Raw genomic sequence first — 26,596 nt, forward strand, 5'->3', positions numbered from 1 at the left:
ACGTCCATGACCACGATTAGACAAGTTGTGGTAGCTCTAGTAGTTCACGTACACTGGACACAGCATATGGTGAATCCAGAGCAAAGATGGCGTCAATATGCACATAATAAACACTGGACTCGATGTTCATCTCAAAGCCTCGTAATTTGAGGGGGAGAAACGAAAAGGTGTGCGCTCCCTAGTACAAGGGGTGTTCAAATGAAAAGGTACGAACCGTCGTAACAACATGACCACTTACATAGATGCCTGTTCCGCTGTAGAAGAATGTAGCGAGACATCTAGGGATGCCAGGGGCGTAGCCAGAATTCTTTTCGGGGGGGGGGGGGGGGTCAACCATACTTTATGTGTGTTCGTGCGTTGCGTTTGTATGTGTGCGTGTATATATACGCAAGCAAAACTGAAAAATTTCGGGGGGGTTGAACCCCCCCCCCCCCCCTTGGCTACGCCCCTGAGGGATGCCATTGGAGTTTCTGCCGTGGATCGGAGCATGCGGGGGCGCGCGCATGCGCACTAGAGAGCAGAGGCTCTTATAATGACGCGGCAGTGCGTGTGAGTACAGGATGGCGTTCACATTGCAAAATTCGACTATTGAGGAGTAGCGGGGCGTTAAACGATTTTTGACAGCGGAAGGTGTTAAAGGGACACTAAAGGCAAATAACAATTTATGTCAGAGTGAAAGCTCAATGCATGACAACTTCTAAAATGGCAATATTATCAACAGCAGTGCCCTACTTACCGAGAAATTAAGCTAAATGTATCACATGATGAGCGCCACGAGTGGGACATTTTCGAAGTGATCCCGATGACGTATGAGAGTCTGCCTACAATAAATCACTAGTAATCAAACTAGCAGCAATAAAAAAAGAACGTTCCGTGCATCAAAAGACGTAATAAAATGCTGTTTGTTCGTTTCCGCTTGATTCATGGAAAAAAGAACCTCTGTGGCGTTGCCATGGGGAACGGCGCGCGTGGTTCAAAGGTCCTCTATCGACCCCCCTATTGGGAGTTTTTTATACTCCGGACTTCCGGAGTAAAGCTTTCACTCCGGCTGGCCGGAGTTATTGCGTGGCGCCTCCGGAGTATTTTTTGCTGTTCTTTCACTCCGGCTGGCCGGAGTTCTTGCGTGGCACCTCCGGAGTATTTTTTGCTGTTCTTTCACTCCGGCTGGCGGGAGTTTTTGCGCGGCACCTCCGGAGTATTGTTTGCTGTTCTTTCACTCCCGATATCCGGAGTTTTTTCGCGGCACCTCCGGAGTATTTTACAAATTTCCTTACTCAGTCCTGACGGAATTTCAGTGAGATGCGTCGGAAGTATCTTTCTCTTTGCTCCGCTGTTACAGTTTCATTACTCTATGCTGATCGTGTAACGCGTCGGTTACATGAAGCAATTCTCATCAAAACACTGCAGAGTCACTGTGTACTTTTTTCCACAGAGCTCTAGCAGATGAAATTCAAGAGAACACTTCAGTTCTTATCATTTCATTTATTCACAGTAAATGAAATAATGCAGTTTTCGGTTCATGATCCAGCATTTGGGAAAGCAATACAAGAAGAAACAAAGATGCAAAAAGCCACCAAAGAAACAAAGCGGAAGTCAGATCATGTGAAATCAACAGCACTCAAGTTTTAAGCGCAGCGTGTCGAAATGAAGCCCAGAATGCTGCAAAATAATGCACAACAAACGTAGGAAGCGTAGTCGCCGGGAACCATCCACACGGACCATCCATCAGATCCATTGACGACGCAAGGGTTCAGCTGATTTCTTCCTGCATAATTTAGCAAGAAAGTAGTACATGAGAACTGTAAATCATGCCACAAACACGAAAACTGAGGACACTAAAGCCACAGATACTCATTAAATCCCATGCAGGGTGCCAGTCCATGAGAACACCCAGGTTCTTACAGCATAGTCAATACTAAAATTAACGACAAAGTTTGACAGAGCAGAAACGGACCACACAAAGAACACAATATCACAAAGAAATCAATATCAAGAAGCACATCCCATGTACTCTGGCGTCAGTGAGCCGCTCTGTGATAAAAACACACCTCTGCGCCGCGAATAAAGTGCAAAACGCGCGAAACCTTTCCATACATTTCTAAATCGATACCTCTACTTCTGCTCAATCTTTCAAAGCCATTTTTTTAACTAAAATGAGCGAATTTCGGTACTTTCGACGATAGTATCACGAACACCTCTCCCAATTAACTTGCTAATTTTATAAAATAATATTACTGGTTATTACAGTTGCATTTCAATCTGTGCTTATCGTCCTACTTGCCGCATATAAGGCGCTTCCAGTTTGTATGCTTCCGGCCGCTCAATAAAAAAAAAAAAACGTACCTGTATTCTGCTTTGCAAGACAGGCTTCGGGGCAAGTTGGCGTTGTACCTTTCTTTCTTAATTTGCTGCGCCCGCTCTGTCATGAAACTTTTCGTAACGGACATTTTCCAAAATAGTAATTGCGTGGGCATGTACAGTTTTCAAACCTACAGCCTCGAGCACAAATTAAAAAAATTACTCCACTTAACAAAACAAATTGTCAATAAAAAATACAAACTTTACTCCACCTATGCCGATTCCATCTTAAGTACATACTGACAGAAATGAGGGAATGACGACCAGTCTACTCCACTTGCAGTTTCTTGCAAACGTCGGGCAGGAGGCCACGGATGGTGTTGCACGCCGAGGTGTCACGATGTGTGCACGAGGATTCGAGGAATTTTCTTTTTCCCTCTTTTGTTCACGGGCCAGCGTCGTTGCATTTTAGGTCCAAACTGTGTCCCGTCTTCGAGCACTGTTTGTCAGAGAGAGATAGAGAGAAATGTTTTATTTACAGAGACACTCTATTTGAAGGTGAACATCTTGACAGTTTTAACTATCTGGTCGGGGAGATAAACAGATTTTATTCGGCCTCCAACCCCCCCCCCCCCCCAAAAAAAAAAAAAAAAACTACATACACGGCGTTGGCAGCAGGGCGGAAAAAAGAAAAATTAAAGCCGCAGCGTAATAGACCTTTTTCAAGCAATCGCAGAACCCCCCGAGCGCGCGCGAAGCACCGAATTCGTATTTAATCAATGATTACTTGTTCACAAGCCACTACGGCATTTAATGCCATCGTGGCTCGTGATAGGGTTTAACCAAACTGTAGAGAGGTGTTACAGTGTTCAGGTATACAGATGATTATATTATTTTAATTGACAAGTCATGCGCTGTACAAAGAAGTGAGCACATCCTAAACGTGTTTAAAGAAAAAGGGATTGGACCAGAATTCACTTGCGAGGTGCCTTGCTCTGATGATTTGCAGTTTCTTGATACATGCTTTTAAGTTTCACTGCGGAGCATGTTCATAGCCCACGTTCAGTGAAATCGGTGTTCAATTTCGCGTCGGCGCATTCGAATGTCGTTAAACGAGGAATTGTGATGTCATGATTACGCAAGGCATTGGAAAAAAACCTTGCGCACCTAAGATTAGCAGTAGTTCCAGCTGCAAAGTGATCAAAGAGGCGGGATATCCTGCGTATCGTTGTATCGGTTCGCGAAAATCTGTTTGCATGGCAAAGAAAGATTAACACGGACGTTCTCCATCCGTAAACTAGAAATACTGCAGTTATTCCACGTATGTATAAGAAGTTCTTCAGTCGCATGGCCTGAAGAACGTAGGGAAGGGATGTGGGGGTGAAGGTTGTGTTTGCCGCCCCAAATAAGCTCAGTCGCATTAAGGTCGCAGGGGTCTGCGGTTGGCAAGAAAAATGCGGTCAGAGGCATGCCGATTGTTTGTAAATTGTGTAGGAGTTAACCATAAATTTCTCTTTCTTGTGTCCACATGTACATCGGCCAGACTGGTCGATGTATTAATACGTATACGCGCCTCAGCGTACATCGAAATTCATTGAATGGAGCCGTCTCATCTCGCCTCTCTATATCAGTCATGAAAATGTAATCCCATCTTCGAAAGCACAGTAATTTTGTACCATCAACCTAATCAGACAACGCGAGAAATTTCGGTGGCATATCATGTCACAAATAACGCCACACTTTGTGTCAGTCAACCTTCTCAGTCGTTGCAAGACAAGGAATTCTACTTTATTAATCGACTGTAAGCACGCGCCTTGGTTGTTGGACTTTTCGTACCTCTTTACGACACGCGCGACACACTCCCATTTTTTATGCTTTTTTTTTCACGCGTGCAATAATCTTTCTGATGTCTGTGAGCGCTGGTTTGTGCATTTCCTTCCTTGTACTGCTCCTTTCTTTTTTCGCTCTAAGTATTATTCCAACCTGTATAGTTGTAGCACCAACGAAGGTTAGTAGGCACTTATAGTTCGTTACATATATGGTGCGAGCGACGCAATGGATGTATCCCATTTCCCCAAATGCCGACTACACTTTCTAGTGTACTCTTAGATATCAGAACCTCGCACTGTAGTCGTCGACAGTGTCGATGGACGTTGATTCCAAATGCATCCGCGCATCATAGACCGCTCCTGCATTTCGTAGGCAACCGAGCTGTACTTTTTTTATTTATGTCGTAAGGCGCAATGGGGCCAAAAAATAAATAAATAAAAGGTGACGCTTCTGAGCCGCTCAACTTAGAGTTACTGTAAAGGTAGCATATACAGTAACTCTAGCTCAACTGGTTCAACAGTGGGAGAGAGGCATATCGTCGAGAGGCCGTCGCAGCTAAGCACTGAAGTTCGGGATTGAATTGCGCAGTCACATGTTGCACCTTGCCCAATTCACTGTGTCTAAAGGGGTATTCAGACGGGGGAGGAATGCTCGGGGGAGACGGGGGGGTTGCGTATCACGTGACCGCGACGTCACGGATTAGCGAGTGGGCGTGACCCCCCCGCGCCTCCTCGGAGGAGACGGGGACGTTTTCCCCGAAAGGACAAACGATCCCCATGCGGTGGGGGATGTGGCGGAATTTCGGGCTCTTGTTTGGCCACATTGTTGCACTTGCTCCTGCAGAGAGCGGCAGTGGGTGTCCAGTCTGCAGCTGGATGGTCGTCTGCAGCTAGTCAAACGGGTGGGGCAAGCCACCAGAGTAGTCTAGTAACACTGGTCTCCCCCTCCGTTTGCCTCGTCCGTGTGAGTGGGGGGCATTTGTGGAGACTTCTCCTCGCGAGCTGACGTCACTAGGCTCCGCCTTTACCCCCCGAGCATTTCTCCCCCGTCTGAATACCCCTTAAGAAGTCCTGGCACGGCGCAAGCGGAAAGCTACAGCGCGAGGCACGCGCGCTCGTCGCGGCGGCTGCTGCGGCGTACACACATTGCCCATGAGCGCTTGAGGCGCTCGTGTACTTGAAAAAGGTCTATTGTACCTTCCTCCTCGACAACACGGAACAGACTGCTAATTTCTCGAGAAGGTGCCCTCTCTTTCTCCTTCATTTTCTTTCATATGTCATTTCCTCTCGCCCCAATGACGTTGAGCCGTGCTCTCTAATGCGTAGCAGAAATAAGCGTTTTTTTAAATCCTCAAACCACTACTACTATATACAGTAACCCCAAACATAGAAGGGGGGTCGACAGACAATAAACCCTCTTCCAACGAAACGTCAAGCGCCCCACAACCCGTTTTTGTGCCAAGCGACCCCTGCCTTCCTTTCGCATTCCCTGTCACCTACAAACTGGTCTCGTCCAGCCCCCTCTCTCCCTTTCTTGTTATGAACGGACCACATTCTCCAAAGTGTCAATTACATTTCTATATTGATATATCAGATACCACTTATCATATCAAATAATTTGTCACCAAAATGAGCACGTATATGCGTTCTAAATATCTGTACCAAACACCTTATATAAAAAATGAATACTGATTTCAGTTTTTCATTCCTATTAGCTCAGTTTACATGAAAGATCAAGTTTATTAACACGTAATAAGAGACCTCAAACCTGGCGTATATTAATATCGAAAGCGGACAAAAATTACCCTTTGTTTATACCAACCACACCAACAATATCTCTTTACCAATTAGGTTTACTTAAAACACTTAACAACTCTTTATTGAATTAACCCACAACTATGATGTTTTCCATCAATGCATATCGCTGGTCACTCCGCGCTCCAAATATTACAGTGCTGTTTCTAAAGTTACCGCAGATATCCATATTTGTTAAAAAAAAACATCTGGTCCAAACAACGCGTTTTCGAAATTTCCGCTGGATTTTTTACTGCCATCCTGTAATGCCAGCCTAGTCTTGGTAACCTCTTTGGTTATCAACATAACAGTACCCAATTTTAGCACTTTTCGACAAAAATGTCGGAGATAATTTAACAAGAGCTCACTCACCAGGTTTGCGCCGCACCCGCGACCGTCCGCTTGTTCGCCACTCGCGAGATCACAAGTGTCGTTTGCTGCACGGCACCACTACGCGATTTGTGTCCCGCAACTTGCTGCTGTCGATGAGATCACAACCTTCGTTGACGCTTGTAGTCGCTTGTAATGTCCGCAAGGTGCACGGAACGATTTCCTTTTTCCGAACGCGGCCGAAGGCTTCGGACAATCCTTGCTGCACTACGACGCGGACACACGCGCTTCAGGCAGGGTCACTGGGAGTGGGGAGACAGGGGATTGGAATGCAAGGTAAACGAACTCGTCGGACGGGTTGGGCGGCCGGCGGCTTGTGTCGTCAAATTCTTGCTCGCAGGCCTGAAAACCTGTCTAGGAGGTGTTGGTGGAAACCGGTCTGCCGGCGAGGCTGCCTACGTCACTTCTCCAGCAGCCAATGGAAAGCCGCTGAGCGATGCTCCGGAGTATTTGCGGCATGAGCTCCGGAGTATAATCAGGGAAAGGGCGCCCTTTTCCTCCCTCCATCGCCCGCGGGAGGACAACGGCGGTGAATGAACGTATATACTCCGGTACATTCCGATGTGTTCGAGTTGGGGAGAGGTCACCGGAGTTAGGCGGGAGCATCGTCCCCCAAGACCTCCTAGCTGGGTACATTTTCGTTTACAGTGTGCTTCGCTCACGCGGTCGCATCTCACTGGTAGTTTCGGGATCGCGTACTGCCGCGTGTGTTTTGCGCGCTCGTGAAAGTCGCTCTGACAGAAAGTTCGACAAAATGCCGCATGCAACGATGCCGACACTACGAGTCCTCAGCAGCATACCGCGTTCATCGGGGCTCAAGTCGCTGAATTGGAGCCCAGCGTCGCGAGCCAATGTCTCGTTGTCAAGTTTTCCGTCCACATCCATTGCGGCGATTGCGGCAAGCTTCGATGGCTTCGATAGCCGTTGTTGCTGCTGTGGGTCCCGCTACTTTCGCTGCGCTGCTACTAGTGTCGGCGGCCGCGCAGTAAAGGTGGGCAACGTTGGGCACGGCAGCAGTGACGTATGAAAGTCTGATTTCAGGCGGGGAATTTGAAGTGCGCTAACGCGATGTGGACCACTAAAACGTGATTTTATTTCAAAATAAGCACTTCCTTGGCATAAAAGTAGCACTACGAGGTTTCTACACCGCTATTTCAACAATCAACGTCGACTTAATATTTGCCTTTAGTGTCCCTTTAAACCGGCCACCATTCATCGCCTGGGATTTCCATGTGTTCGGTCCCCTGAAAAAACACCCGAAAGGGAAGCGCTTCAACTATAGGACGACGAACTGAACGACGCTGTGAAGTACTGTGGGTCTCGTCACGGCCACAGGAATTCTGGGAACAAGGAATCTTTCGGCTCGTTCATCAATGGGATCGTTGTGATCAGGCACATAGTGTATACTTTGAACGAATTCTTCATTTATACCCGCAGTGTCATTTCGTGCCTTTCAGGGGCGTAGCCAGGGGGGGGATGGGTTCAAACCGCCCCAAATTTTTCAGTTTTGCTTGCGTGTATATACATGCGCACATACAAACGCACGCACGAACATACATAAAGTATGGTTGAACCCCCCCCCCCCCCCGAAAAAAATTTCTGGCTACGCCCCTGGTGCCTTTTCATTTGAACACCCCTTGTAATAGGGTCTTTGCGGTGCGTTATGGTCGTTGTGATCCGTTGACTTCGTTGGAATTGGAGAGGACCGAGAAAAGCAGTCTGTGAACGCAAGTTTTAAATGCGAAGCATTTCTTAGCGAACTTCTGCGACTTTGAGCGTATCTATCTATCTATCTATCTATCTATCTATCTATCTATCTATCTATCTATCTATCTATCTATCTATCTATCTATCTATCTATCTATCTATCTATCTATCTATCCGCCTACGACTTTGTGCTCTCCTGGTCGCTTGGTTCATCGAATGTGCACCAAAATTGGTATGGCGTAACATGACTGTATGACGAACATAAATGACAAGTCATAACATGAAAATCATGACACGCATGTCATGTGCAGCATGATTTACATGCTACGCTCATGGTGCGTTGGCGGCCGTTTCGCTAGTTTGATATACACCAAAATTGGTATCTTGCGACGTGACTGTGTGACGAACATAAATAACACGAGTTAACATGAAAATCATGACACGCATGTCATGCACAGCATGACTTACGTGCCACGCTCACGGTGCGCTGGCGGCCGTTTCGCTAGCTTTATATACACCAAAATTGGTATCTTGCGACATGACCGTGTAACGAACATAAATAACACGAGATAACATGACAATCATGACTCGCATGTCATGCACAGCATGACTTACGTGCCACGCTTATGGGGTGCTGGCGGCGGCTTCGCTAGCTTGATCTACCCCGAAATTGGTATTGCGCGACGTGACTGTGTAACGAACATAACACGAGTTAACATGAAAATCATGACACGCATGTCATGCACAGCATGACTTACGTGCCATGTTCATGGGGCGCTGGCGGCGGTTTCGCTAGATTTATATACACCAAAATTGGTATCTTGTGACGTGACTGTGTAGCGAACATAAATAACACGAGTTAACATGAAAATCATGACACGCATGTCATGTACAGCATGACTTACGTGCCACGCTCATGGGGCGCTGGCAGCCGTTTCGCTAGCTTGATCTACCCCAAAATTGGTATCTTGCGACGTGACTGTGTGACGAACATAAATAACACGAGTTAACATGAAAATCATGACACGCATGTCATGCACAGCATGACTTACGTGCCACGCTCACGGTGCGCTGGGCGGCCGTTTTCGCTAGCTTTATATACACCAAAATTGGTATCTTGCGACATGACCGTGTAACGAACATAAATAACACGAGATAACATGACAATCATGACTCGCTTGTCATGCACAGCATGACTTACGTGCCACGCTTATGGGGCGCTGGCGGCCGGCTTCGCTAACTTGATCTACCCCGAAATTGGTATTGCGCGACGTGACTGTGGTAACGAACATAACACGAGTTAACATGAAAATCATGACACGCATGTCATGCACAGCATGACTTACGTGGCCATGTTCATGGGGCGCTGGCGGCGGTTTTCGCTAGATTATATACACCAAAATTGGTATCTTGTGACGTGACTGTGTAGCGAACATAAATAACACGAGTTAACATGAAATCATGACACGCATGTCATGTACAGCATGACTTACGTGCCACGCTCATGGGGCGCTGGCAGCCGTTTCGCTAGCTTGATCTACCCCAAAATTGGTATTGGGCGACGTGACTATGTGACGAACATAATAACACGAGTTAACATGAAAATAATGACACGCATGTCATGTACAGCATGACTTACGTGCCACGATCATGGCGCGCTGGCGGCCGTTTCGCTAGCTTGATCTACCCGGGAATTGGTTCTTGCGCGATGTGACTGTGTGACGAACATACAAACACGATCGAGTTAACATGAAATCATGACACGCATGTCATGTACAGCATGACTTACGTGCCACGCTCATGCGGTGCTGGCGGCCGTTTCGCTAGCTTGATATACACCAAAATTGGTATCTTGCGACATGACCGTGTGAGGAACATAAATAACACGAGTTAACATGAAAGTCATGACACGTATGTCATGTACAGCATGACTTGCGTGCCACGCTCATGGGGCGCTGGCGGCCGTTTCTCTAGCTTGATCGACGCCGAAGTTGGTATTGCGCGACGTTACTTTGTGACGAAGATAAATGATAGGAGTTAACACGAAAACCATGACACGCATTTTCCTCAATGACATACAAGACGATGTATGCAGCTCTTTGCTGGCTGCTTCGCATTACATCGATTCCCACAATGCGTGGGATCTGCCGGGTTTTTTTTTTTTTTGGAAAATAGACCACGCAGAAAAGCCTACTTACATATTTTTGAAGATCGTCTATTGAGTCAATGGTTTCATGCACCAGTCTGGGGATGACATGTCAAAGACAAGCGGTTACCGTGATGCAAGTTAACGCGCCCTTCAACGTCCTCCCTTTTTTTTCTTTTTCTTCCTTCCAGGATGAACCCGAGCAAGCCGTGCTGAGAGCTTCTGGCAAGCTGGCTCGGCTCAGAGTTCGACGCCAATGTTGAGACACGGGCCTCCTTCCTGCGCCGCCTGCCTCAACTTCACGTTGCGTCAATCCTGCTGTCGCCACCGCGAAGCCACACCTCGCACGGCCATGGCCAGGCTCGCGTTATGACCAACCTACGTAGCTTTCTTTTGCCTCAGTTACCTTAGTTTTTCCTTTCTTCTTTCCTTTGCCCATCCTTCTCCTCAACGAGGGCCTAGAAAAGAAGCTGAAGAGAACAAACAGGCTGTGGTTGCGTTTTTGTTCACTTAATTTATCGCCATCTGTTATCCTTCTTCTCTCTTCACGGCTTTCTGTCTGCTAAGCCTCGCCACTGATCTTCGGGTCTCTTCAAAGATGCTGCTCATCAGTAGGTGCAATGGACCGGCGATGCCGTCGTCGTCATCACTACACGAGTTACACGAAGATGCTCCTTAGGACGTTCATCCTCAAGCTCGAAAACGGGACAAACGAAGAAGAGGACGCGGCCACCCGTTCACGAGCGACTCCGACGCTAATTCAGGCGCCTTCACTCGGCTGTGCTGTTTCGACGCTGCATAGGTTCCCTTCTTTGTCTACGTCGACCCGTGTGTAACACGTCGGGAGGATTCCGTTACATCCGCCGTGCCGAGAGCGAGAGAGACTCGGTGCCCGTACATCGTGCGCGTATGTGTGTGTGTTTCGCGCGCTGGCCGTGCCATATCTTTCGTGCGTGTGAGTGCGTTTTGTGCGCGTAAAAAGAGACAGCACCATGCTTCGGGTGCGCATCCTTCGGCTGCACACGTGCAAGGTTGTGCTTGTGACGTCGCTGGTGTGGTTCTGCGTGGCAGCGCTGTTGCTCATGTACTACACCGAGTGCATAGGCTCCGGCTGCCTGGCCAAGTCGAGCTCGGCGGTCGAGCGGCTGCCGTCCGCCAGCAGGTCGCTGCAGTCGCCACGAGGCGAGTTTCGCAGCTGGATGCCCGTCGGTGAGTTCCTTCGTGCACCTGCTTGTTGTTGGTCTGTGAATGCACGAAAAAAGTCGATCAGAAGTTCACCGTTTTGACTCTTGGGATTTGTCTCTCGCCGCAAGACGCGCTTGTTGTTCTGTTGTGTGTTGCTTCGGCATGCTGGTGCACCAAGATGGCGGCCACGATGGCGTAAATGCAGATTTCTGTTTATATGTCGCTTCCGCGTATTGTCAAAACAGCGTGAGTATACTCTAGAGCTAGACTAAACTTTGCATGCTATCGCTAAAAGGGGTTTGCGTAGCAAGATATAATGCATCGATCATGGACAAATTTAATTAACTTGACGTTTACTATCCGTCACACCCAGACAATGCAGTGTATTCTCCACGGTGTGCTATGCACAGCTGCTCCAGCGGTCGGAATATGCTATGCAAGCCATAAACGAGGCAAGCTGTCCAGAGGTGGATGTGGTCTATGCTCGCCCGCCGCCGTTCCTATTGCGCGCGACGCGAAGTTTCCAGAGGGATATGAGCTAGAGGTGTGCACGGGCTCCGGGTAGCCCGAAAGCCCGACCCGGCCCGCGGGCCGGGCTCGGGCGGGCCGACATATTTTCACTTCGGGCCCGGGCCGGGCTCGGGCTACTTGGAGTTTTGTCGGGCCGGGCACGGGCCCGGCGCAAAGCCCGACTCAAGCCCGAAATATAGAGAATGAGCGGGAATTGTTTTCCAGCACGCATACAGCGCCTTTTCCGCGACCGCCCTTTACCGGTATTCCTTTCCATTCGCTACTTTAAACAAAAGGGAAGCAGGTAAAGCACTGCCTCTGTTGCACTCCGACAAACAGAGAAGTAGCACCACCTGAGCTAGTGACGGCGCCACGCGACTGTTCGCGTTAGATTTAAGGCCAAATCCCGTATGAGTGAAAGTGCACGCGACAGCAACGAGCGATCCGACGTACGTAGATCGCCTTCGTGTAAGCTGACGCTTGCATGGGCATACCCCATACACGTGACGGCTTTGGCGAGCGAACTCCATTGTTGCTGGCATGAGGCCGTCTACTTGTATAGCAAAAGTACCGCACTGTGGCAGGTATGCAATGCAAAATAAAAGATTTGTTTCATGTTGGTACGTAAAACGTTTACCGTTGTCTCGCAGTATTTTTTATATGCACGTGCATAAGTATTACGTTATTTGTTGGTGTACAGCGTGATGTGCTTAGTACGTCGCTGATTGTTCTCGCAGCGAACCTTCAAAAAGCCGGGCCGGGCCCGGGATTGTGTTTTCCTACGTCGGGCCGGGCCGGGCGGGCTCGCAGCCCTTTGCCGTCGGGCTCGGGCGGGCCTTCGACAAAGTCAGCGGGCCCGGGCCGGGCTCGGGCTCGGAAATACGGCCCGTGCACAGCTCTAATATGAGCATCCTGGCGCACTGTCCATATGTTATGCACCGCGTAGTGTGCACGAGAGGTCTTGCGGTTTGTCTCAAAACTTCGCCTTCTGAACACGCGCCTCTGTACCTAAGCTTCCGAAATGGCCGTGCTGGTTACTCAAGAACGCGCGTTTGGAGCATGCACGTCTGCAGTGCGGCGGGCCTGCTTGATAGATGGCGATAAGATCGTCCCGACACATTCATTACGCACGACGTGCCGGCAAAGTGCGGCAAGCAATAGCGTTAAGTGCTTCTCGGCTACCAAGTTCCCGAGCTGCTTTCTCGAATACATGTGCTCTTCTGCAGTCCTTACATGGGCGTTGGTGGCTCCCGATTTTTTATTTGCTCGTATACTTTCCTGGTGCGAGGTCGTGCGTGAGGAGTGTTGCGAGTGCTTCAGAAGATTTTTGCGTGTAAGGATTAAAAAAATTCATCTTAGAGCGCTGGCGTTCTTTCAAAAGATATGTCTGTGCCAACTTCCTTATGTCTTGGTCAGGAATCTACCAAATACTTGAGCAGACACGCATGCACTTCTCTTAAGGGTGGTGCTGACGTTTCTCGCTTTAATTGAAGGCCTATGACCTAAAAAAAACTCGGGAAACACAAGACCTGAGAGAGCCCTGAGCTTAAATTTGTATTGCCTGCAGTTTTGGTTTTCTTTTCAAAGGCTGTAGTGTATCGTGCCGTGATGACGCAGAAGCTTATTACTTAAAGGGGTCCTCGTGCTTGGTGAAAAAGCGCATACAGCACAAAGCAGAAGTTGCTGTAAACATCTCAGCCATATCTACGCTCGGGCACGACAAGATAAGCGGAGCGCAAGCTTGCCACTTTCTCAAGCACCCTCTCTCATGCAGAGGCCCGTACAGCTCTCTTCGGAGGGCTGTTATGCAGCAGATTTTTCATCATACAGCAGATTGAAGCTGTTGGCCGCTGGCTGACATCATTCAAGGGCGGCGTTTGGAGCAGATGCGCTTCTGCCGCGGGGTGCGGCCACGTGTTGTCGCCGCGCTCTACAGTGCGATAAAATTACACAGTAACAACACTAACGCGCACCGGAATCCCACTGGGAGAGGAGCGATCGTTTTTCATGACTTGCGCTCAAGGTCATGACGTGCGCGCGCGACCTAGCTTCTTTCCCCCGTGCCCTCCGTCCGTGTGTAGAGTTACTGACGTATATGCTACCTAAAGGTAGCATATACAGTAAGTCGATCCGTGTGTAGCTTCCAGCGCCCTCGTCGGGACTAAGAGATAAAGCGCTTCAAGCGTGCGACGAATACCTGTAACTCCGCTCATTCTCGACGGAATCGAAAAAAAAAAAATTGCGGCGATCGATTCAATATCGTGTGGCAATAAACTGCGATACCGAAGTCATTTGGTGAGTGATTAGAAAAGTGGTTCAGGCAGCTTTAAAGAGCAGCACAATGCGGCATATTTTTTCCGTGGTTCTGAGGTCATTTTGAAAATGAATTATTGTGTCAGAAAGCGTAATTTTTAAATGTGGGATTGTTTATTACTCTGCAAAAGAATACAGTGCAAAAAAAAGAATGCGAACTAGGGAAAAGTGTATTTCCTTATGAAGTTCGTACTTTTTTAATATTTATTACGGCTGGCCTTCTAGCAAATTAGTCTGCTTTCCTTATAGGTGGATTCAATTCTGAGGATAAATGTCACCTAAAAGTCATTGGAGAACTGTAATATGCAACACATATCATACTGGCATCACTGATCCATTGATAACATGACCATGCTAGTTGGTAATTAAGAGTTCATTAATAATTTTATTTTACGAATGTGTGTGCACGGTTGTGGAAAAAAACAACTTCGTATTCTCTGCTGAAGAGAATGAAACACCCCTTGTGTTATGCAAGAGTATCGAAAGTTTAAAAAAACAGGTGAATTTGTTATTTCATTTTGTCTCTCTTTCTTGTGCCATTCACAATATGATCCGAAGCATATATGGGTATGCCCATTGGAAGTTGGTAAATTAGGAAAGTGTAAATTCAGAGGTTCATGCACAGCAAGCTGTGGCACCTGTTGATAAAGTTCTCATGTTTACATTCTACAGAGCTTGGCGAGAACCCATCTGAGTGGCCTGGGGAACGTGGCCGTGGTGTTGAAATTGGCCCTGAGGAAGAGGCCCTCAAGAAAGAGAAGTTCAAGCTGAACCAGTTTAACCTTTTGGCGAGCGACCGTATTGCCCTCAACCGGTCCCTGCCTGATGTGAGACTGGAGAAGTATGTATTCCGTGTTCACTTTTATTGCACAGCATAGAATGCTGTAACGTGTCACAAGTCGCCAATGTTTGTGTAGGCGACGTGCTTACTCGTACACATACTCGCACTTCTCGGCCCTCACTCACACTCCTCCTACTACTTACAACTTGCACTCATAGCAGCTCCCATTCACAGTTACCAGCAAGCACTCACACTCATACTTGCACTCACTACCGATCACCATTAGTGGTGACCGGTCGTCACCACTAATGGTGACTACTAGCACAAACATCTTGCTTTCTAAATTCACTTCCTACTTTACCGAGTAGGTGGTGTTCAGCTTAGGTCCCACCTCCCTGTAACCATGCAAGCATGGATATGTGACAGACATCCACCAGATGTTCCCTCTGGATATTTTGGACATCCGCTGGATGTCCACTAGTGTTCACCCTATGTCGCTCAGATGTGTTCTTACATCTGAAGGTAACAAACTTGAGCATTCGCTGTACATGTGGTGTTTGCCTTGCTGGCGCATGAAAGTTTGCCTACGTGCTAATGACTACAACATGTCGTATCTTATCTTTATTTTTACCTTAGTTCACATGGTATAGTAATAAAACATGCATTGGTTCTAAAAATATACAGTACACGTTGAATCGAGATTATTTGGTTACTCTCAGGAGGCAAAATTATTTGGCATCTGAACCAAATGCACAGGCAATACTTGACTGCTGTAGTTTATGAGAATCCTTTTAGGAAACAAGTGCAGCAGTTTTAATGCTTGCTCGCATCACAAAGACTGCGCTTTTGATGAATTAAGTGCTGTGGTACTGCCAGATAAATGAATGGCTGCGCAAGACCAAAGAAAAATGCACAGCCATTGAAAAGTGCGACTTAAATGCAGGTCCAAACAGCCTTTCTAAACCATTTTGTTGAGCCAGGAAGAAGCATACAGTGCCAAATAGCAAATAAACACTTTCTTCGGGGACACACTTGAACTAGGCATGCAATATTGACTAAATGGGAAGGTGTCACCTTTCAATCATGAGTATACATTTCCAGGTTGTATATTAATCCAGTACACTAATATTTTCGTGTTGTGCAATGCCGTTTAGTGTGCGAGTGCTGACGTTGCATGGGCTGTAAGCTTCCCTCTAGGTGCCAAGGTGTAGTCAATGTGCCTGGTAGGACCTTGCCAATGCCTTGCAGTACATTGAGAGCTGGGCCGCCCAATCCACCGCTGTAATGCATTGCGCATCCACAGAGTGGAATAGCCAACTTCCCACTGCCTGCTTCACATAACATTGATTCCCACAGTACGTGCATGGGATCTGCCACAAGTATGTTTTTTATACAGGGTGTTTCTTGTTTAGACAATGCAGATTTTTTATAAAAATCCTGTAACAGTCAGGCTCCTGTCATTTTCGCACATGAACTCTATGTCGAGGCGGAAATATGTTCCCGCAGCTAACATGACATTGGCATGACTAATTGACAAAAGCTTGTTAATTAACTTTTTAATTATTGACTTGAGTGCAGTTGATTATGTTAGGAAGTTGTAGTGCATGATTATTTATAGCATACCCACGTTTCAGAAATCGCAAAAGTGGCACGTAGTTTGAGATATTCATCATCAAATTTCAAGCACGAAATAGAAACTGACCGCACCCTGCACGCACAAAATGGATCCCCAGAATGACACGTGACAGGGAAGTGAGGAAATGTGGATGAAGGCGCACCGAAGCAGAATCTGGTCAGAAAAATCGGCAAGCATTCTGAAATACAGAAGTAGGCAGCTTAATGTTTGCGTGCGATGGGCGGTGCTTATCTGTTTCTTTCTTAGACTATAAAGAAGCGCAAAAAGCTATTTCACCTGTCTGCAAGAAGCATCGCGGTGGCTGCCCCCTGCATGAGTTCTATGCCTCCTATACGAAGAAAAGGCTGATATTGCGGTTTTCTTGTGCACAATTCGAAAGAAACAGATAAGCGCCAAACACTATGCGCACAAGTAAGGCGATGCGCGGGCACAAGTGAGATGACCTGCAGGTTTTCACGAAAACGTGCAGCCATGGCACGCCTTCATTCAAATTTTGTCACTCCCTTGTGACGGGTAGTTCCAGTCTGACATAGCAAAACGGTCCGCCTCGACGTGAAGTTCATGCGCGAAAACGACAGGTTCCTTACTGTCATAGGATTATTATAAAAAATCTGTATTGTCTAAAAAAATAAGACACCCTGTATATGCATAGTACAGTACTATACTTTTTCTGCAGGGTCCAAGGAAATGTAAAACTGTTACGGTTCGATGTATTCGAGTTCAGTATATCCCGGTTTGGTTGTATGCTGCAAGTTAATTGTCTGTACTCACAGAGATGGTAATCTGTGTATGCCAAGGGGCTCTAACTGACTATTAATTGAAATCGGCCCGCTGATGTGCACAGTGCATCCATGTCAAATCATGCAAATATTCATAAATGGCAGCGATGAAATTTCGATTAGATATTGTGGTACCACTGGAGCCTCAAGAAATGCAGACATATTGCTATGAGAAAAAAAGCACTAGGTGTATTTATAGAATATCTGCAATGACTCTAGCAGCCGGCATTATGGCTGTTAACATAGCAAAGTCCGTGAATATCATTATTATTGGAGTAATCTTCAATATCTTAAGTATCAACTCTGATCATCCTTTTCACGCAGGTGCAAAGATAAGGTGTACCCCGAGAAGCTGCCCACAACTTCTGTGGTGATTGTGTTCCACAACGAGGCTTGGTCCACTCTGTTGCGAACAGTGCACAGCGTCATACGGACATCACCACGGGCTCTGCTTGAAGAGATCATCCTTGTGGATGATGCCAGCGAAAGGGGTATGTGCGGCATGTTTGCCAAAGAAAGGAATGAGGGCTTACACCCTTGGGGATTCCTTGAGAAAGTCAATGAAAGCTAGCTAGGAGTTCTTACAAATGTTTCTCAGAAGACGCACGCGGCAGAAACAGGCAGCATGTTTATATGAATAATATTCCTGGCTTATGCCAGAAGGTCAAACTAGGTACATAGAGGCAAACTCCGAGGCGAAAAGCGTAAAGACGACAGATGAAGATACTATACACATGCAGGGTGCTTGTAGCACATAAGTTGGAAGAAACACTTCGTCGAGAGCCCAACATGCTAGAAATATACGATGTCAGAGTGGATAACTGGGCGTGTTTGTTGGCGTGATTTGAGGCAAAAGGCGCGAAGATGACGACGGACAAAGAGCTTTAAACATACACAGGGTGCCAAAAAGAGGCAAACTGTTCTGGCTTGAAGGAATTTATCTTTCTCTTGCACAACTCCTAGTTCATTATCAGCTAAATTTTAAGTAATTTCCGCAGTGAAGGAGATGTAGAACAATAAAGGTGTGTCCGATAAAGGTAGTTAGTCGTATAGCCGAAATTTTGTGGGTGTTGAACAAATATTAAGAGCAGTAAAATAGTGCCCCTGGACTAGCGTCATTTTGTGAATTGTAGCGCTGTCTATAAAATCTAGTACAGTGTAAAATCTAGTTGTGTATTTGTCCTTAAATCTTGTTCAGTTCTTATGCTTATTCTTGGCCACAAACTATGACTGGAGATATCACTCGCCAGTTGATTGAAAAAGGCATGTAATGTTGCTAAAAATAATTATACCATCTTTTGCAGAACATCTGGGAAAGAAGCTTGAAGACTATGTGGTCAAGCTTGAAGTGCCTGTCAAGGTATGTAAAAACATTCTTTCTTTCTTATCTTCATATATTTCTTCATCCTCAGAACATGCCATGCTGTACAAGGTACAAATAACAAGCTCATTGCATCATACAATATCCATATTTTGTATACTGGCGTTTGGGATATCGTAAGTGAATTGTCCTTCATGAAGCCAAGAAACATAAAATTAAACTTGTGTTTGTTTGGGAAAACCATAGGCAACGTTCACTGTTGGTTGCAAGCAGTTCAATCCTGGTAACAGCATTCTGCACTGTACAGCAGTTGATGAACTAACATTCATACATTAGAGTTTTTCATAACAAATGAACATTTGTAATTGCTTTAGAGTGCCAGAAGTGTGGAAGAGCATGCATGGCAGGGCCCCGCTCTAAATAAGTTTTTGGCATTACACTAGGGGTGTGCGAATATTCCAAATTTCGAATATTTTTCGAATAGTGTTTGCTATTCGATTCTATTCGCACTGGAATTTTACTATTCGAACTATTCGAACTTCGCAAAACAAATACAGTCAACGTCCGATTGGAAGTGGTCCCTAGATTTTCAATATGCTTCACCTCATCACACCCGGCATTGCGGCAAAGCTGCCTTTCAAGCTCCGTTACGGTCGAACGTTGCCAAGACACAGTCAACGTCAGATTGGAAGTGGTCCCTAGATTTTCAGTATGCTTCACCTCATCACAACCCGTTATTGCGGCAAAGATGCCTTTCAAGCTCTGCTACACGGTCGCTAATGTACTAACTCAAGAAAACGCTGGTCGCAACATGGAGACGAAAGATGTGGCAGAGGTGGGAGCTCAATTAATGCTGTTTTGGACCTGAAATTTGGGCAGGAAGTCCGAAAAATTGCAAGCCGAAGCTTTTTAGCATCCAAAATTTCAGATGTTCTTATATGTCGACGTCTACGAGGCAGATTTGGAACTCCGGACTTGAAGGGAGCACACCCTTGTCCGCCACATCAGTTGGGCTTCCACAGAAGTTGAAAGGGGAGGAGAGGCTGAGGAAATGGCATCTTTGCCTGTCACGTGTAAAGTGTTGTCGGCAACACTTTGGTTGCACCATGTACATAAATACATGTACATAAATCATGTACATAAATACAATTCGGCCTCTACATTGCCTTATTCTTGATAAGACAACCATGAAACACCACCCCGCCACTGCTTCATCAACGTAGCGAAAAGAAACACTTTCATGTTGCTATCTCATAAGAATATGCTTAGGAATCCTCTCTAACTTTTTTTGTCTGCAATTTTGCTTCGAAGTATTCGAAAAATATTCTAGAAATATTCGAGAAATATTAGAAAAATATTCGATTCGATTCGCACTGACACTTCAATATTTGAATTCGCTTCACACCCATAATTTTGCTATTCGCACAACTCTAATTACAACACTTGCACTAATAACACATTTACACTTTCAGACGATGGCAATGTTGTTGTTTTTTCTGGCTGCCAGTCATTTTGTTTGCCTCAAATAATCATACATACAGATGCTTTTGAAGTCTGGGCAGCTATGCATATCTGTGCTTAAAGTTACAGGCATTACGTGATGATAATGGCCGAGTAATCTTCTGGGGGGTATTAGCACAAATGTCACAAAAAAAAAGTTGCACAATGCTTTTCTGTTGAGTTAGCATGCCAAAAACAGATGTCTGTGTTCCTTCGTGGTTTTAGGTCATGCGGACGGGAAAGCGCTCGGGCCTTATACGCGCCAGGCTCCTGGGAGCGGCAGCGGTTAAAGGCCAAGTCATCACATTCCTGGACGCCCACTGCGAGTGCACGCAGCATTGGCTGGAGCCACTGCTGGCACGCATTGCCGAGGACAGGTATGGAGACAAAACTTCCTATGACTCTATACAAACACAGACAAAGAAGGACATGTTATATATATCTTGTGGCAGCAGCTCCTTTCCATTCTTAGTATGCTCCTCCGCAATACGTTATGTATGCTTCACTGTATAAACCTTGTGTGCTGCGGCGAAGCTGACTTTCTGGAACTTCTATGACTGCACGCTGATTGGTGCTTGAGAGTGTTAATCGTGATAAATTAAGACAAAATAGGAATACAACAACACACACAAAATGCTGGTGACACAGCATAACTTTGTCATGCTTCACAAAGAGTGAATGAAGTAACAGCAGTTTGCAAGAAAATTGGCCCAGGCTTTCACAAGTCTTCTGTTTTTTGTAGGGACAAGACTCGTGCACTTGCATGACTGCTGGTTAATTATTATTTCACCGCAAATCATTGGCTGTGAGGGAAACAGAACTGGACACTGGGCACCTTCACAAGTGCTGCGTACTCTTCACACCATTTTGAAAACAGAAGCTTGAAGGGCCAAAAAAATTTGCACACGTTGGCGATATTGTGTATGTGGGGTCAACTTAGAGTAACTTTAACCTCTGGAAAACATTTTCTTACACTTGTCTGAAGTTTGCGTTATCAGAAAGTTTAATAAGGTATGGCCTTTTACTGATTAAGCAGCTGTTACATGTACCAATACACATGAAGTCAGGTTAATATTTGTGCAGATAGGTATGCTGAGAGCACCTGTAGAAAGTAACACATAGGTTGGGACCATTTTGGCAGTGAATGGATCGTTTGCAACATTTCATTGTTCTATCCATAATGCCTAATCACTACATGTTGCAATGTTCTGAATATTTGTTTTACAAGTGCCCTCGGATCAGCCACATTTTGTCATTATTTTGTTCTGGAAAACCAGAAGCATTGAATTAACCAAAATGTTTGTTCACCTTTTTTTGTCTGTTTCAAGTGGTTTCAGTGCACATTTTTGAAAATACAGCAGGTTGGCCAAGGCATTCACTTATTTGAAGTAAATGAAATTTTAAACATTCATCTGGAGTTTGCTTTATTACAAGCTTGCAGTGTGTCAACAGATTATGTTGCTACAATGAAGCATCTGTCCTGCATTCTGTCAATAAAAGTTGTCTATTAAAAAGATAAGTTTACAAACTACATGAATAGCATATCTTGTGCCCCAGTATTATACTCTAATTAAACTTCCTTAGCATATTTGCCATATCACAATTTCTTTGTGTACTTATTGCTAGTGTATTAGTGTGCCATTGTATAACCTGTTCTTTTTACTTTCATTACAGCAATCTATATGTCGCTGTTTGTGCAAGCATTTTCTGCAACATTGTTGACATGTCGTTATCTACACTATCTGCTTGAACCCCATTTCTATTTCAATCTTTCTTGAGACTGGCAGTATTCTTAAGATACCGTAAATAAATAAATCAATATGTTGTAATTATTCAGCACTTTCAGATTAGTAATGATTCAGCAATTTTATATTTTGCTCTTGTATGGAAAGCCTCTGAGTCTCCTGCATTTGGTAGAGATAAAACGTGCACATGGAACGTTATCGTCTTGACGAGTAGCACGAGTAATCGTGGGTATGATGGTCAGCATATTGAAGATCAACTGATCTTAAGCTGTCACCCTCTCTCTCTCTCTCAGGACCAGAGTTGTGTGCCCTGTGATCGACGTGATCAGCGATGAAACGTTTGAGTACATCTCTGCTTCGGACATGACCTGGGGCGGCTTCAACTGGAAGCTCAACTTCCGCTGGTACCGTGTGCCGCAGCGAGAGGTTGAACGAAGAGGCGGAGACCGCACGCTGCCTATCAGGTATGTTGCTCCTCTAGTTGCAACTGTCAGTTCAAACCAGAGTTGTACAGTGGAACCTCGATTATCCGTCCCCCGGTTTTGTGACGACCCGCATTTTATGACGAATCGGCTTGGTCCCGGCAAAACCCCCATAGAAATAATGTATTTAAAACCTTAGTTATACGACGCAATTTTACGCCGATCCCACATCTTACCACGACTTTTCGATTCCGTCTGAGAGAAAACACCACCTTCTTTATTCGAATCGGACGCCGACAAAAATATTCCCGAGTGCAAAATAAGAATTCAAGTTCCGCTAGGTTGTCTGTCGGTTAGAAAAGTAGAGAGTGAAACAGTATGCCTTTTTAGAATGTAAAATTTATTCTCCAGGCAGTTCACGCGCTTCTGTGATCCAGTTTTCCCTGGCTTAAGATCGCTTCAGGATCGATCGCATGCGATCGCATGCGTATCCAGGGTCGTTACCTAGACAAGCTCTATCTTGTACACGGAGAAGCTCCAACTGGCCGTAAAGCTCATCTTTGAGATCCGGATATTTTCACGTTTTCACTCCGTGGAAACATTTCCTGGTCGACATACAGCTGATCTGCCTTTGTTTGCGGCACTCGCAGTCACAGGCCTTGAGCACGCAAAAGGATGCGACGCAGCTATTTTTACAGTGCAAAATAACTTTCGCTTGACGTGGACGTTCATAATAACAGCGGGACATCACCAGTTGCACTTCACAAGGGAACAAATATGATGCGCACAGCTCAGTCGCGCACGAAAGCATCCTACGCAAACTCGTGCTCCGTCGCCATTAATAGGCAGTTTTAGAATAGCGTACGCTAAGTTAGCGTTAGCGTTTGCGGCCCGCTATTTTCGTCACTTAACGGGAGCCCGCAAGCGGTTATCGTATGACGCATGCGCAGTTGCGCGACTAACCAACGCAAAGCTTTGCGTACGCTATTCTAAAACTGCCTAATGATGGCGATGACACTGTGTCTGACTCTTCTGACGGGAGGCTGTTGCCGACGCGGTTTCGGTTTCGTTTTCACGTGCAGGCCCTTTTTATACTCGATTTGTCGGGAGAAAGATGCGCGTTGGATTCAATGTCTTAAAGTTAAGGATAACGACTCGCTCACACCTCATTTAACAAAGTAATGCTGCCATTTTCAAAAATAATTTAATTTGCCATCCTCGAAGAACCTCAGGGTCGTGTCATGGGCTATTGAGGCGGTCTGTTCCCCTTTTTTGGGCAAAGCTGACTGCCACTGCCAATATTTTTAGTTTTTCGATTATACGACGCCGTGGATTATACGACGGTTTTGCGCGGTCCCCTCAAGTCGTATAATCGGGGTTCCACTGTATGTAACGTGTTACAAGTAATCGATTACTTTAGATAGTTACATTTTCTTGTAATTTTGTAATATAATCAGTTACTTTTTCAAAACTGTAACGTTCTGGGTAATTCAATTACATTTTCTTGTAACTGATTACCAGTAATCATTTACTTTTTTTTTTTAAATCAAGTTGGAACCAGTCTTCTACGGCAGTTCTTGTCCCAAAAAATATGCGACCACTCTTTAGGGACCCCCGTCCACTCAGAGGGGGGTCCCTAGAGCCTATTTTTTCACTTTTTCTTTGGCCTTACCTGCAACGCCTTACCCGAGCACCAGCAACAGCGAAGTGCGCCGCTTCATAGAGTGCATGGACGCTAGCATCGAAGCACTGCACAACTACGAGCTGGTGCACGAGGTGTTCCTACGTTATAATGCTGCCCTTCCCTCTAGCATATGCATTGAGAGAGTGTTCAGTGTAGCAGCTGGCCTCTTAACGAGCGAATGTGGCAGCATAACCGGCAACTTTGAAAAACAGCTCCTGTTGAAAGATAACAATGTGTAACACTATATCACAAAAGCCACAGTAAGCCTCCCAGCCTTCACGCAAGCCTCCAGCCTTCTCTCCTCTGTGCAAGCCGCAGTAGTTCGTTGAAGTTTGAGTAAACTAGTGTTATTGTGTCACGGCAATAAAATTTTGAAGGAAAGTAGTGCAAAAGTAATCGATTACATTTCTGTAATTGCTCAGTTACTTTTCCGAGGCTGTAATTGACCACTGTAATCAATTACATTTTAAAGGAAGTATTTGTAATTGTAATCGGTTACTTATTTTCTGTAATGTGTACAAGGCTGGCTCAAACAAAGCGTGCAGTGATCATTGCAGTGATGTGACATGCGGCAAGCCACCTAGTGAACAGGCTTTCCTGCTACTGTTGCCACAGGCATACTATAGCGATGTGCTGCGCATGTTGCCTTATTTCTACCTCATGTTTCAATGTAGCAATAGAATTAACATTTATGAACCCACTGGGAGTGCAGTTACACAGTCATCCACACTTTCACATGAAAAACGTGCCATAGTTCTGAGATAATGCCACATGTCACTCTTGCAGGAACCTAAGCTCATTGAAACATCACTGGTGAGCGTGTGGTTGACCTGCCTTATTGTGAACTTTCGAGGACAACTGCATTATGGGCCTAGCTCATCTGAGCTAGTTTTTTTCTTCTCAAGAAATATACCTATCCTATTGGCTAAAGCAGGACCTATTGCTGCACACAGTGTGGCTGCATCACGACAGACAACATCTAGTAATGTTGAGTGACGGTAGCTGAAAAATCATTCTCACCGGCAACCAGTGTGTTGATTTAAGTGGAGTTTGCCGCATTTAGGGAAAAAAGAGTTACGATGATCTAGTGACTGTATAAGCAAAGCTGCAACTTAAAGAAATTGCCGTGCACTTCAATTTGATGTTTCTCAGGGCCACAGGAACGTCGTAGATACATCATGGAAAGTCATGAATCAGTTGCTGGGGTGTTCTGCTGTTGAGTATGAGGTCACGGGTTTGAATTCCGGCTGCAGCTGTTGCTCTGCAATGGTGCTGTAAATGCAAAAACACTTGCGTATGCCACTTTGGGCACACTTCAAAAATTGGGAGATGGTTAAAATTCCTTTGGAGCCTTCTACTTTAGTGTCCTTCACAAAGCACTACAGTTTCTAGACAATAGACCCTACAGTTTAACTTCAATCTATTTGCTGAAGTTTGGTATGTTTTTTTTTATTCTTTGTGACTGACATTAATTTTCAAATATTATGATATCGTTTTCAGGACACCTACCATGGCAGGGGGCCTGTTTTCAATCGACAAGGACTACTTCAACGAGCTGGGAAAGTATGATGAAGGCATGGACATCTGGGGAGGCGAAAACCTCGAACTTTCATTTAGGGTGAGATACACACATTTAATACTGCCTACGGCTGATGTCGGCTTGATGATCCGCTCCTTGTTGCACATCGTAAGCATGCATGCCCACTGAGACATGACTGCGTTAAATCGCTGTTCGCAATAAACCTTATTTTCTCACATATAACCCACTCCAAAAATACAGAAAATTCATAGCTAATATGGAGCTGCGAGTTGCACATGAATTTCAGCATTGAGAGGTGGCTTCACAGCAATACTTCACAACAATGCAAAGAAGGCTTTTTCATGGCAATACTCATAGCTACTTAAAAAAACGTCCTGCAGATTGTAATTGGGGTGCGGGTTATATACAGGGGCAGATTGTACGCGAGCAGATAGAGTAGCTTTTCTGAGCAAGGGGCTCAAAAGCAGTGAATAGGTTTGATGTTTAGGAGAAGTGATGAGACTTTGTCGTCCAATCGAAGGAAACGTTTGTGGACAAAACAGACAGGAGCCAGCTCTTTAGCTCTGTGTGTACAAGTAGCTATATTAACAACTTAGCAGCTGCAGATGGATTAACAGGCCAGTCCATTACAGGTGTGATTTGCTTCTTACTTAAACCAAAACTAATGCACTGCTCAGTAATGATATTTTTCTCTATGTACGTTCCAAGTAAATGCATTAATCAGCCTTGCATCTTGATATTGCTGTTTGAATGGTGAGAATGATATTGAGAGGGCAGCGCAAAATGGGTGGGATCATGCTTTTGTGCATAGAGTGCTTTCGTTTGCATCGTTACAGCTAGGGCCATTCATGTATGTATTTTTTCGCATAGCGAAGCTTCTGTAACTCACCCTTGCAGCTATAAAACAGAGTGAAATCACATTTTTGTAAGTCTGGCTCAGTTCTGAAGCTATTGTGGTCACTGAAATTCCACAATTTACCTTTTGCTTGTGCAAGTTGCAGTGCTATTCATTCAGC

General features: G+C 45.6%; 1 protein-coding gene across 1 annotated transcript in view; it reads left to right on the top strand.

The window, feature by feature from the left end:
- The window catches only part of LOC119387654 (polypeptide N-acetylgalactosaminyltransferase 13), an 84,587-nt gene that overhangs the window by 50,029 nt on the left and 7,962 nt on the right, over positions 1–26,596 (top strand). Inside the window, exons 2-8 of the mRNA XM_037655115.1 lie at positions 10,356–11,373; positions 14,845–15,013; positions 17,693–17,859; positions 18,673–18,728; positions 20,415–20,566; positions 22,228–22,398; positions 25,541–25,658. Coding sequence (XP_037511043.1) covers positions 11,157–11,373; positions 14,845–15,013; positions 17,693–17,859; positions 18,673–18,728; positions 20,415–20,566; positions 22,228–22,398; positions 25,541–25,658 — 1,050 coding nt within the window. The 5' untranslated portion in view covers positions 10,356–11,156. The remainder of the gene's footprint in view (positions 1–10,355; positions 11,374–14,844; positions 15,014–17,692; positions 17,860–18,672; positions 18,729–20,414; positions 20,567–22,227; positions 22,399–25,540; positions 25,659–26,596) is intronic.

This window comes from Rhipicephalus sanguineus, chromosome 3 (genome assembly GCF_013339695.2).
Source record: "Rhipicephalus sanguineus isolate Rsan-2018 chromosome 3, BIME_Rsan_1.4, whole genome shotgun sequence".
Lineage (NCBI taxonomy): Eukaryota > Metazoa > Arthropoda > Arachnida > Ixodida > Ixodidae > Rhipicephalus > Rhipicephalus sanguineus.